This window comes from Esox lucius, chromosome 22, assembly GCF_011004845.1.
Source record: "Esox lucius isolate fEsoLuc1 chromosome 22, fEsoLuc1.pri, whole genome shotgun sequence".
NCBI classification, from domain to species: domain Eukaryota; kingdom Metazoa; phylum Chordata; class Actinopteri; order Esociformes; family Esocidae; genus Esox; species Esox lucius.
Genome location: NC_047590.1, coordinates 12,320,655 through 12,334,656, shown reverse-complemented (window position 1 = coordinate 12,334,656; position 14,002 = coordinate 12,320,655). Strand labels below are relative to the sequence as shown.

At 44.3% G+C, this 14,002-nt stretch overlaps 1 protein-coding gene across 8 annotated transcripts in view; it reads right to left on the bottom strand.

Annotated features, from left to right (window-relative positions):
• The window catches only part of mcf2la (mcf.2 cell line derived transforming sequence-like a), a 51,879-nt gene that overhangs the window by 14,110 nt on the left and 23,767 nt on the right, over positions 1 to 14,002 (bottom strand). For all 8 annotated transcript variants that reach the window (XM_034289727.1, XM_034289725.1, XM_034289726.1 and 5 more), the window contains 5 exons: positions 10,627 to 10,717; positions 1,503 to 1,622; positions 1,295 to 1,411; positions 992 to 1,141; positions 593 to 717 (listed from right to left, as the gene is read on the bottom strand). In XM_034289727.1, coding sequence (XP_034145618.1) covers positions 593 to 717; positions 992 to 1,141; positions 1,295 to 1,411; positions 1,503 to 1,622; positions 10,627 to 10,717 — 603 coding nt within the window. The remainder of the gene's footprint in view (positions 1 to 592; positions 718 to 991; positions 1,142 to 1,294; positions 1,412 to 1,502; positions 1,623 to 10,626; positions 10,718 to 14,002) is intronic.

Here is a 14,002-nt window from a genome sequence, read left to right as displayed (position 1 = left end):
AGCGCAGAGAGAGAGAGCGCAGAGAGAGAGCGAGAGACACAGAGATGAATCAATTAAAAGGGAAAGGGAATAAAGGGACAGTTTGAGTGAATCAGAAATTTTAACAACTGAATTACCACTTGGTTAAAACGGCAACGATAAAATAACTGCCATCCAATACAGCGTTTAATAAAACCCCTAACAAATCCAATTCCTTCAAAAGCAAAGCATTCCATTTTACCAAACAACCAACACAGGGTTTTGGCTTCTGAAATTCTCTGCGGTTTCCTTTCCTTTGGGCTTGTTCTACTCCTTCTGCTCTGCAGCTGGGAGGGCTTGCCGCTACGCATCCTGTCTCTGTCCCTGTCATTCCCAAAATACACCACCACGGCACTGAGGCACATTTCACTGCAGCGGAACACAGCAGAGTTCTGCCTAGAACGATCAGGGTCATGACGAGAACCTTAGGTAACTGACGCACGCACGCACGCATGCACTACATTCAGCGTATGCCCTCGGGATGCATCCCAGGTTTCGTATAATAAACGCATACACTTTAGATCACTCTGGAGGTACGACAGCCTCTCTGATCCTGACCCATGTCCCCGCTGACCTTTGCACGGTGGCCAGGTTTTCCACTTCATCCTGGTTCATGATGTAGTCAGGGTCTCTCTGCAGGGGCTCGTTGATGCTCTCCAGGAGCCGCCCCCCCTGACCCAGGGCCACGCACAGATCCTCCTGGAACCCACAACAACACGGGTACATGACAGTTACACATTTACCAGCCCACAGTACAGATGAACCCGCAAAAAGACTAAATGTCTAAGCTGGAGCCTAAACCCCTTCTTCTGTCCCAAGACAAACGCTAACATAGCAGACGAATTAGGAACTGTTGGCGTTTTTATCCACGTTTTCTCCACATTTCAAATGAACTGACAACAAAACTTTGTCTTAAAACGCAGCGTTTTCGTAATTGCTTCATATGAGCAAATCGGAATCTCCATCTTCTCACCTTCATCTGATTCTTCTTCTCGGTGTGTGTGGCCAGGAGGTTGGAGGCGGCCTGGGTGTCGTTGGGAAGCTCGGTATCCGCCAGCTCTGTCCCAAACGACTGCAGGGTCTGTGCTGTGGTCTTCACCATCAGAGCAAAGGCCTCGATAGCCTGCCGACCGAACAGACACAACACCGCACATGTCCAAACTGGCCCATCAAGTGACCCGCTGGCAGAACTCCAATACATTTCCCGTCGGGCCAGACGTCAAGTCAGGACCGGGCCCGGTGTAGTGGGCCGTGGGTGCGGAGGAACGATACTCACGGTGCGGTGTGAGATCCAGGTGTCGTGGCAGTAATCCTGGCTCCCGCCAAGCTCCCGGGGCAGCTGGGTCCGGTCGATGTAGGCATGGAGCTCCGTGACAGAGCTCAGCATGACCACCTGAAACCCAGGAAGAAGAGTCAACGGGGAAATACACAGCCTTGACACCCAAAACGGCGCTGACATCCACCTGGCGCGCCCCCAAACGTACCGGAACCTTCATCTTGAACTCATCCTTGTTGTACTTGAAGAAGATTTCGGACAGCGTCCGCTGGAATAAGGAAGAGGGCCGCAAGACCAGAACTAGCTGTAGATTTCCTGGGAACGAGCCCTGTTGACAAAAACAAGCTTCACTTGGTCTACTGAAATATGGACTTTTAGTATTTTATTGATACAGACGCACGCACACAGTATACAGGAAACAGTGTTGAATCAGGGTAGTGAACCTAGATTTCCTGGGACAGGGGCTATGAATTAGTCTTCAGACCAGCTCTACTGGGGGGTCTTTAATCAAATCAACTGCAAGACTGGCTGCAGTAGACCAATCTCCCTTACGGCAGAACAAACACCACACCGGCCCCAGAAGAAGCAAGGCACAGAGCAACGTAACACCACCACACTCTACATCATGCTCGTTGGTAGAACCCTGTTTTATTCATTTGGACATTTTTATATGACATACACTACACATATGCAAAATGTTATAGCATCATTTACCTGTTATTCACAATTCCAATTTGCGGCTTAATGTTTTATCAGGGCTGTATGATGTCACCTCACGTTGCCATGCAGCTGCTTACAGTCTACACACAGCTGCCTAACAACGATTCATCACCACGTTGTCATGGAAACTATACTCCATAGAAGAAAGAATGGAGATGCCGCACATTGACGGCCTCTATGTCTGTCACTCAACCTGTCTATTTTTAATTCTTGTTATAAATAAAGCACTGGTCTTTCTAGATGAATGAGTATGTCAATGACCAGGTTTCCAACCTGGATAAAAAGACAGCTTTCGCCCACTGACCTAAAGAGCGTGGCATTTTCTCCAGGAGCTTGAGTAGCATGTCTTCAGGCATCAGACATCATAACCAGAGAATATTTATTAATGACCTTGTAGATCAGTGGAGAAATCCCCATAGACAAAATGTTTATCCTTATCTTAATTACACACCTCTCTCCCAATTCATTATTCAGCACACTTACTGTTTCTAGAATGCACATTAATTCATATAGTGAATGGTACTGGGTCAGTATGGTAATGGTTGATTATAGGTATGTATGGTACTGGGTCAGTTTGGTACTGGGTCCATTTGGTACTGGGTCTGTATGGGCCAGTATAGTAATGGATCAGTATGGGTCTGTATGGTACTGGGTCAGTATAAATCAGTATGGTACTGGGTCAATATACATTGATGGACAAAATTTTCTGATCACCTGCCTATTTTGTACATATGCCCACTGACAAAGAAATTATCAGTCTATAATTTTAATGGTAGGTTTATTTGAATAGAACAAAATAACAAAAATCCAGGATCATGCATGTCAAAAATTTTATAAATTGATTTGCATTTAATAAGTATTTCATTTCCCCTCTCAATCAGAAAGATTTCTGGTTCCCAGGTGTCTTTTATACAGGTAACAAGCTGAGATTAGGAGCACACTCTTAAAGGGAGTGCTCCTAATATCATCTTGTTAACTGTATAAAAGACACCTGTCCACAGAAGCAATCAATTAATCAGATTCCAAACTATCCACCATGGCCAAGACCAAAGAGTTGTCCAAGGATGTCAGGGACAAGATTGTAGACCTACACAAGGCTGGAATGGGCTATAAGACCATCGCCAAGCAGCTTGGTGAGAAGGTGACAACAGTTGGTGCGATTATTCGCAAATGGAAAAAACACAAAAGAACTGTCAGTCTCCCTCAGTCTGGGGTTCCATGCAAGTTCTCATCCTGTGGAGTTGTAATGATCATGAGAACGGTGAGGAATCAGCCCCGAACTACACAGGAGGATCTTGTCAATCTCAAGGCTGCTGGGACCATAGTAGAAAACTAATAACACACTACGCCGTGAAGGACTGAAATCCTGCAGCACCTGCAAGGTCCCCCTGCTCAAGAAAGCACATGTACAGGCCTGTCTGAAGTTTGCCAATGAACATCTGAATGATTCAGAGGAGAACTGGGTGAAAGTGTTGTGGTCAGATGAGAACAAAATCGAGCTCTTTGGCATCAACTCAACTCGCTGTGTTCGGAGGAGGAAGAATGCTGCCAATGACCACCATCCCCATTGTCAAACATGGAGGTGTATCCTTCTCAGTATGCTCCTACAACCAATGTCAGTTGCTCACACTAAAACAATATCCCATTAAAAGTGGGTAGTTGGACATTTGTTTTTTTCAAATCACTTTGGCTCAATTCTCCAATGAGAGTTGATTCTCAGTGAAATTGTCATACCCTCGAGAACGTCTAAATATTATTTCATCATGTGAGCCATCACATGCAAAATGATCCATTAAATTATCAAAATCTGTCAGACATACAGGTATATTCATTGGCAAATGACCTGCCAGGTAACATAGTAATGAAATAGGAACTGCCAGGAGATTCTTCCCCGGTGCATCACAAGGGAAAACATCAGATGTCATCTCGACCATGTCGTGTTACGTACAGTTGCAGTTGCAGTTTTTCCATGGATGTCATTTTGTGGCAAATTTTCTGCTCACTACCTATGACTTTATATGTAAGAAATATGTAAAGATTGACATGAAATGTGAATTTTCTGTTTACATGTATCACATTGCTAAATGTACTGTATACATACAAAGGTGCATATCCTTTTTCTGTGTACTACAGTATTGACGGTTCCAAGTAAACTTTTACCTACGGTTGAAATCGGTATCTAAAAGCTCAGGGTGATACACAATAGCATTCAGCGAGACAAAATGGACATACTTGTGTAGTACAGTAAGCAGTCAGTGTCAACAAAAAGTAAAACAAAACTGAAATCTGTATAATAAACATTTCCAGGATTGACATCTAAATATTTTGACTTGTACGGCTCACACGATGACAAAAAATAAAAGCATGAATTAAATGTTTTGGGAGAGTTACTACATTTTGCAGACATGCCATAGAGTTGTGATGTCCCATAAAACAGTTGCCACGATTGTACTTACAGTTTAGAGAATGTTAAGAGTGTTTCAAAAAAATTGCCAAAGCAACTGAGAAAAACTGTAAAACACATTTAATTGCAATGTGGAGGGGGAGGAGGGGGGAGGGGAGGGCTCTTGACCTTTAAACTCTGATTACCATGACAATAGAATTGCATTTAGTCTGACTGGCTTATCCAATGAATGCTCATTTGGAACTCATCCAGGAAGTAATAATGGAACACATTAAAATAAGGCCTTTCACTAAGGTCTATAGGGCTGTGTATTGTATTGGGGTTCAACCCTCCGCTGCCACAACTTGGGTAAAACACGACAGCCATCTTGCCACGGGGCACTCAGAGCAGACTGGCTCGCTATTATGTTGGAGCGCTGAAAAACTATAAGCAGCGCCGTTTTTTTTGTCATTTCCTCTGATCCCTTTGTCGATTTAAAGGAAGCGCCTAGGACAGGACCCTGACTGGGATACAGCCCAGACAACTGCTTGAGGAAGATATGACCTTGAGGCGACCGCATCCCATGCACGTTAACTGGAGACGTCAAGAAACGCATATCCCCAAGGTCATCACTTCCTCACAGAACCCGGGTGCACTGGAACAGCCCCTGTAGATAAATGTGTCCTCCTCCGGACAGTAAGAAACCTCCACCTCACACCAAGGAGAGCTGCCTCGGAGCACATGCTGCTCGTGTCCATGGTACGTTCAATCTTTTACATGCACCCCTCTTCCTTCTCTACTCCCCTAATAGCCACACCCCCACTTCCATCTCCTCCTCGGCTCTCCTAACAGTCCAGCCCTCCCCCCTCTCCCTCCATAGCCCAGTCCTCCTCCTCTACAGTCTCAGTGCCACGCAGGGAAGTGCCTGGGGGTGAGTAATGACAGGAGCTCCCTGCTCCACCCACGTCAGGCCCCAACAGGGACAGTCACAAATCACACTGCTAATTCTGCACACACTGGAGAGGTTTTTTACTGGCCATAAACACTTGTGAATTACACATTGTGTTATTTTATTGCTCATTGTTCAGAGATTCATAATCATGATTTCCCTACCTCTTAGTGCTGCTTAGAGACAGACACACACACACAAAGAAACAGACACCCAAAAAAAAAGACAGAGACAGGCCTGAACTGCTGACTGCGCACAGATACTATATTAATCAGCTGGGTTCCTCCAGCCTCTATACACCACAATCACCACAGGGAAATCAATGCTTTTATTTCCCAATGCTGGGACGCGCACACACACACACACACACACACACACACACACACACACACACACACACACACACACACACACACACACACACACACACACACACACACACACACACACACACACACACACACACACACACACACACACACACACACACACACACACACACACGAGGATACAGAGGACGACTGTCCGGTCTTAATGTTAACAGCTCTACATCAGCCATGTGCCTTGCCCTGTCACATGGACAGACCCAATTGGCAGGATTGAGGCCATTATGTCTGGGGGAGACAGGGACCGTATGGCGAGTATAAATGGTATAAATTGCTAATGGGAGCTGGGTCAACACAGTTCCAATTTGTCGGCTATATTTATGTTGATACAGAAGTGTTGCATTTCGTTTGTTCCACAACTCTGCCTTGTGATCCATTACATGAACACACAACGTGAAGCCTGCATCACCAGCTGGTTAATCTCATGTCGATTTCCTGGATGAGTTCACTGGAAATCACACGGCCGCGTTGGATTGCGTTCATCAGTGCCCAATGAACAAGGACTTAAATGTGCTGCGGTGTAGAACGGAGGAGGGAGGACACACACCCAGTGGAGTGCCTGCACACCTGAACACCACCTTTTCCACTGGGCGTTGATGGGAGCTCTCCAGTGGTCTGCAGTCCTATGCAGTGTGTACAAGGGGAGTCATCATGACCCAGGGCCCTTTCCAAAAAAAAAATCCCCACCAACCAGAGCCACGCCTAACGCAGAGAGTGACAGATGTCTTCCAGGTAAACTAGAATCCCGTTCTGTCCCTTTCTGTAAATCTCTCTCTCTCTCCCTCGCCTTCTCCCTTTATCGAGAGAGATCCAAGAATTTAGAAATTGGGGAAACACCCAAACTAATCTTCACTAGATGCTGTCTGTCAACTGATCTCACTGCTGCAACGCTCCAATTGTCTGACCAATTCTTTGTCTCGGTCACTCACCCCCTCCTACACAGACAGCCCCCACCATTGTTTTACGCCGCCGAAAGCACTCATTCACTCTCCCCAACCACCCTCTCCTCAATCCTGTCATGTTTCCCATCTCGTAAATCTCCGGAGTCATCCTCTTCCGCCCTACTCTCTGTACTGTCCATGTCCTACGACTCACTGTCACCTCCCTCCAGGGCAGCACAGCCATCCCCTCCTGCTCCATGGCCAGGTGACTCACTGTGAGCACAACGGAGTGGGCAGCAGAGTGAAAAATTGAGGAAAACCAAACTTCAGAATAATTTAGCATCCTTTAGCTACCTCCTCTTCCTCCCTACCTGCAGATAAAGCCACTTTCAAATCACTCTAAATTCCAGGCTTCCCTCTCGAACCCCAGGAAGTGCTTTTCCTCATTTCTTAACCCTCCATCTCCTCCCCCACCATTTTCCCTCTCTGCAGATGACATCCACTTTCCAAAGAAAGTTGATGATATCCGTACCTCATTCGCTCAGCCTTGTGGGCCCACTGGTCGATCACATGCAGAACTTGGCTATGCCCTAACCATTTTTCCCCTGCTCACACCAGATGAAATCCTGCAGCCAGTGATGGCTGGCCTCCCAACATCATGCCCTCTTAAACAAATCCCCTTTTCCCTTCTTCAGACTCTCTCATGAGACCTTCTCCCATTCCTCACCTCCCTCCTCAACTCTTCCCTGAGCACTGACTGTGTCCAAGCGGACTTCAAGATGGCCAGGACCACTCCCCTCTTAAATAAACCAACACTTGATTCCTCTGATGTCAAAAACTACATGCCAGTATCCAGTCTTTCCTTTCCAAGACACTGAACGTGCAGTCTGCACCTAACTCTCTTCTTACCTCTATCAGAAGTCTCCTCGACAGCATTCAAACCAGACTAGTCTACCGAGACTGCTCTCCTTTATGTAACAGAAACTGTTCGCACTGCTCAAGCTAACTCTGTCCTCGGTTCTAATTCTCCTTGATCGATCCGCTGCCTTTGACTCTGAACCATAGCGTCTGACTTTCCACCTGCTCTGATTTGGGCATCTCAGGCTCTGCTCACTCCTGGATCGCTTCCTACCTGGCAGGCCGCTCCTACCAGGTGATGTGGAGAGGATCGGCGTCCGTCGCGCAGCCTCTTACTACCGGTGTTCCCCAAGGCTCCGTTCTTGGCCCTCTTCTCTGACAGAGCTGCTCACCTTCTGCGGGATGGCCTTTCTGCTCCGGGACATATACATCGTGGTTGGCAACATCACAATGTCCTTCTCCCAAGTCACACGGCATCTTCACACACTACACTGGCTTCCAGTTCAAGCTCAAATCCAATTCAAGTCTATGGTTCTTGCCTACGGAGCAACAAGAGGACCTTCTCCTCCCTACATTCAAGCAATCCTCAAACCCTACATCCACACCCAGGAACTTGATTCAGCCACCTCTGGACTCTTGGCCATACTTCCCCTTCAAGGCAGTTCCTGATCCATGTAGTCAAGAATCTTTAATGTCATGGCACCTCAAATAGGTAGTACTTCATATAGAGTACTTCAAATAGGTCCACTGCCACCACCTCTGTCTCTCTTTTCAAATTGATGAACTAATTGAAAGTCACTCTGGATAAGAGCGTCTGCTAAACTAAACTAAACTAAACTGTAAAATGTAAGAAAAGTTCAAACACCTAAAGAAAGAGATTCTCAAACCTGCCATATCAAATCCCTTCTCTACAGAGAGAAGAATCTTTAGCTAACTGGTTAGACGAACCAATGAGTTAGATAAACCAATATCATAAGAAAACAAAAATATAATTATGACAAACTGGAAGGAAATTCACCCCAAAAACATGAAATGGCAATGATAATTAAAGCTGCAAGCAGCATTGTGCTTGTTGGAGCATTCAGCTACTATTGGGCTTATTGCACCACTTGTGTGCTGAGAGATCCATATATTCATAGATTCCCCAAATGAAGCATGAATGATGTTTGCTCTCCCATCTTGCCCCATTGTGGCCAAATGGAGCCATAGTTCATACATTAGTTAGATTTGTAACCCTGATCAAATGTAAATCACACTGAGTGATACAGATCGAGATAACGGCATCTAGCCATTATGGCGTCCCCTTGTGGTCAAACTGAATTTACTTGCCTACATTACATCGTAATAATGTAGTGAACATGTACATCAAATGGTTTTATCAAATGGTCAACAGGTTTTGATTCATAAGCATTATGTTCAAAACCACACACGCTTGAAGATTGATTGGTCATAGTGGACATTTTTTCCCCATACTGATCTGGGGTACACACTGATGACCTACCTTGGTCCAAAGATCACCAATATCAAGTCACATGAAGATCGCTCATTTGGTTGTATAAGAGTAGGTTATATTCAAAATTGTTGAAGAATATTAAAAATTGCAGAAAATCCATAAGGGCTGAGCTAATGGGTCCCAATGGCATATATGTTCCTTCAGAGAACTTATCCAGCATTTGTTGAGTCTTGCGAACTTGTCAGGTTCAACATCGCCCCGTGTAGTGAATCGGAAGATGCTTATGCATGGTACGTCCTTGTCCAGGTTCTGAACATGAGTACCAAGTTGTTTTACAAAAACATTAACAGTTTCTCAATAATATGTACAAAACCAATCCCACTTGAAGGTTTATTGGTCAATAGCAACCACGTTTTTTGACATACTGAGTCGACTGATACATCTTTTATAGACACTGGACTATAGAAGCCAAATATCAAAGGACATGAATAAATCGGACATTTAGTGCTATAGGAGTATCATTGTAAGCATTTTATAAAAAAAATCAAAATGTCATGTCAGACTTTATGAGTCGCAATGGCAAAATTGTTCCTTGTGAGGAGATGGACATTTAGAGTTTCATGAATCTAAGACACATGGTGTGGGTGTGGTGATCTTGCAGATTTGCCCATTTTGGAGGCTTATTACAGCACCACCTGAAGCCGATTTCCATGCCATTGCACCAGAAGTTGTGGCCCTTGGGCCTGTTTTAGAATGCATAAATGGGCCATTTTATCTCACAGGATTTTGGAAAAAGGTGCGAACAAATGGCCATAGTGTTTCACCTGTGAACTGCTCAAACACTAATAATATACCTATATAGTACACAGATGCAGAATATTGCAAAACGAAGAACAACCTTGACTATGAACACACTCAATAGAGGCCACTAGGCAGACGTGGTGCTAAGAACATAATGCCCACAAAATCAGTCGGTAACAGAGCTGCACTTTATAATCAAGTCAAGTATTAATAAAATCCCTTACAACTTAGGAAGAACACTGCAATGTCCAATCACAGCAGCAAGATTTGTGACCTGTTGCCATGAGGAAAGGGCAACCAGTGGAGCACAAAGAATAATGTAAACATAATTAAACATAATCTTTCTGCATTGCTCTGTGTTACAATACTATCATATCTCGCTCTGGCGATGTAACCAATGCGTTTGCCATTCTAGTAAAGCCCTTCACCTTGAAATGGAATTGACACATGCCGAGAGAGGAGGACAGCGAACCCATGAGAGACAAAGAAATAATCAAATAGAGAATGAAGTACAAGGGGAGAGGAGAGAAAAGTGGGAAAAGTGAAAGGAAGGAGCGACTGAGCCAAGCTTATGCTCTCCCTCCCTCCCTCCCCCCATCTAGCCGTGGACGGTGAATGTGGTGTTGTGTAATCTCTGCTGAGGAGGTGACGATGCTCCAGAACAACTAGGCCAGAAGGTGGGCAGCAGAACTAGTGTCATAAAAGAACACCAGACGTGTGCACGGTACCACTGCTTTGGGCCACCAGCTCACAACAGAACACCAGATGTGTTTACGGTACCACACCTTTGGGCCAACAGCTCAGAACATCCAACTATCGCACCTTGTTGCCATCAGATGAACCTATAGGACACACATCAAGACAGATGCAACCGATCGCGCGCACACACTCGGTTACTCACTGCGATGCGTAGCAGGGTTCCCTTGACGGAGGCCCATCTGTCCTGGCGGCGGTCGATGACCAGGATAAAGCCCACTCCAGACGCCGTCACACTATGGGAGAGACACACACGGTCACCACGGCAACATGGATGTTGCAATAAGAGGACCTCTGCCTTCTACAAGATACCAGGCTGCCCACAGATAGTGGCACTGGAATAGTCTACTTAACTTAGAGTGTGTGTGTGTGTGTGTACATAAGAATAGAAGTGTCACTGGTGTGACATTTACATATCAGTCATTTAGCAGATGCCTCGAACCAGAGAACCATACAACACCACCACCACCACCCCCCCCCCCCCCCCCACCACACACACAGGAATGTGGATGAGCCAACACTGCTGAGGTGGTCCATCTGTACATGAACACAGCCAGGACAGGAGAAAATCCATCATCCATTACCCTGCTGCATTCCTCACACACGAACACACGGTACAAAACACACTACCAAAAATGCTGACACCACCTCAGGTTAATTCCACTGGTGTCAGAAAATGATGATTGCTATTCCAAATGTTATTCCCATATCCTCCTTGATAGAACTCTTCACTATTCCTTTTCTCCGGGTTTCCTGTATTCCATTTTTCCCTGTCTAGCTCCCGTTAGTCAAGGCTTTCTGTTTACAGCTCCGATAGAACGGGAGCCAACCGCCAAGCACCAAAGAACAGCTCTTCTCTGCCTACCGCTTCTTCATATCAGCCAATCCACTCTGCTCTGCCTCTCCCACACAGCCTATTACAGCCCAGCATAGGGGTAACGGACAGCCATAGCCTGTGTGTGTTTCAATGGTTCGTAAGGAGGAGGAGGTGGGACATCTGACAGAATCCACCCCCCATTAGCTTGGAGGTGAGGGAACTGCAAAATGCTCATAAATTAAATTGCCGCCATGAAAGAGTGCACACACACACACACACACACACACACTAACTATTGAGCTCCCCCTCCCCTTTCCTCCAGCCACTATCCCCCTACTTCTCCTTAATCTCATTCTCTCCATCCCTCTCTCCCCCTCCATTCCTCCCCTCACCCTCCCTGCAAAGCACACGGGTTTGTAGGCAATGCAGCAAATACAGGACAGTAAAGGAAAAGGAGGAGACATATCCATGTATTACAAGTAGAGCAGAGAGAGAAACACAGAGACCGAGACACAAGAGGGACAGAGACAGAGAGACAGAGAGAGAGACAGATAAACAATACCGGACCACTGCGACTTATTCAATATTATGAAAATGTTTGGCTATGTACGGACTGTGAGCATGGCCCTGCTATTGGGAGGTAGCGGAAGGAAGACTTCATTGTCAAAAGAAAACAGCTCATGTGCACACTCCAAAAATGAGCTTGAAATTGAGATGCACTTCCTAACATCTAGCCAAATGTATCAAAGCATTTGAGACATTTCCCATAGAGTATACCAAGCCACAAAGAAACCACATTTAACTCTTTAAGATATAGATGTCAGAGTTTAAGGTGAAATACAGCAATTATTAATCACAGAAGCACAATTTGTAACCAACTGAAATTAGAAAAGCACAACTAGAGGACCAAAAACAACATTGCAAACTTAACCAACATTTTTATAATTTTACAAAAATATTCTTGCACAATGTACAACTTACAAAGCTAATAAGAAAACATTAGAAAGGCTTTAATCTTGAAATTTGCGTGGTTAATGTGTACCTTCCTATTTGTGTTTGGTTTATTATTATTTGCCTTATATTTTACTTGCTTTACAACGTACACAAATGTTTCCCCTTTCCAATAAAACCATTTACATTGAACTGAGAGGATGGAGACAGAGAGAAAACATGAGATCAGATAAGTGACATGATGGTCTTCAGTAAGAATAATCAGGGCCTCCAATGTTGGATGATCTGGCAGAATGATGGATTTCCCTATATACAGCCTTCAAAGTTAAATACTGAGCTCCCATTCAGAGATAAACTCATATTAATTAAACATCCAGGATCCAGAGCAGTCTTTATTCTCAAAATATTCCCTTGTTCTACCCATTCTATATCTCGTCACATGCAAGCTGAAATAGCACAGTTCATACATAGAAGCAATTCAATGTGCTTCACAAAGGAAAAAATAGGAAAGATATTAAAATACAATAGAATAAAAATACATACTAGAATAACATACATAAAATAGGAAATTAAATGTTCTTTACATAGAATAAAAAAATAGAATTTGAATAAAAACAAAATTTCATAAAAACTTAATAAACTGGAAGAATCTGTATAACTATGAAAGCTTTAAGGCAAATACTGTGGTGAAGTTTAAGCACTCAGTCATTGGTACGTTAATACATTTGGGGCACGTCTAAGATCTTCTGGTAGTTTATTCCAGTTGTGTGCAGCATAACTGGTAAATGCAGCTTCGCCATGTTTAGTTTGGAATCTGACTCTACTAGCTGACCTGTGTTCATGGATCTAAAAGCCCTGCTGGGTTTATAATTTTTTTTAATATCAGAAAGGTATTCAGGGCGTAAACCATTCAGTGATTTATATACTAAAAGCACCACTTTATAATGTATTCTTTAACTGACTGGAAGCCAGTGCAAAGATTTAAGAACTGGAGTGATGTGCTCTGTTCTCTTGGCCCTGGTTAACATTCTAGCAGCAGCATTCTGAATAAGCTGCAGCTGTTTTACAGTCTTTTGAGTCCAGTTAAGAGGCCATTATAGTAGTCAACTCTACTGAAGATAAAAGCATCGATGAGATCCTCTAGGTCCTTTTGGAACACCAAGTATTTGATTCTGGCTATATTTTTAAGATAATAGAATGCCGTTGGTTATTGCTTTGATATGACTGGTGAACTTGAAAATTTGGGACACCAAGATGACAAACTTGGTCCCTGGTTTTTAAAGCCTGAGAATCCAGCTCTTTACTAACACTAGCTCGCTTACATCTCTGATGCTTTGTATCTCGTCTGCAGTAATTTATACCAAACTATGCAACTAGCTATAGTAACACAATAATAGGTTCCATTTTAAATGTTTATGAAACCATGCATTTCACAATACGTGTATAGAAAATAAATTTAGAACATCTCATTAATGAAAACCAATATAAGAAACATAAAAGACTAATTCTGCGAGGAAACAAACATTGGGAAATGTATCTCCTGGTAAGCCAATCACACAGTTAATCCATGTCAGAATGGTCACAACTCCTTTTCATGACAGGCTGCTTCCATCTGAGCCCTGGTGTCTTTAAACCAACAGATCCCAGTGGAGGGTGAATGCAGTGAGGCCTTTTCATTAACACTTCCACCCCCAGTCATGCTCAGTCTCTCCCAGCTCAGCCCCTCCCCGGCCAACTCCCACAGGGCCCAGGG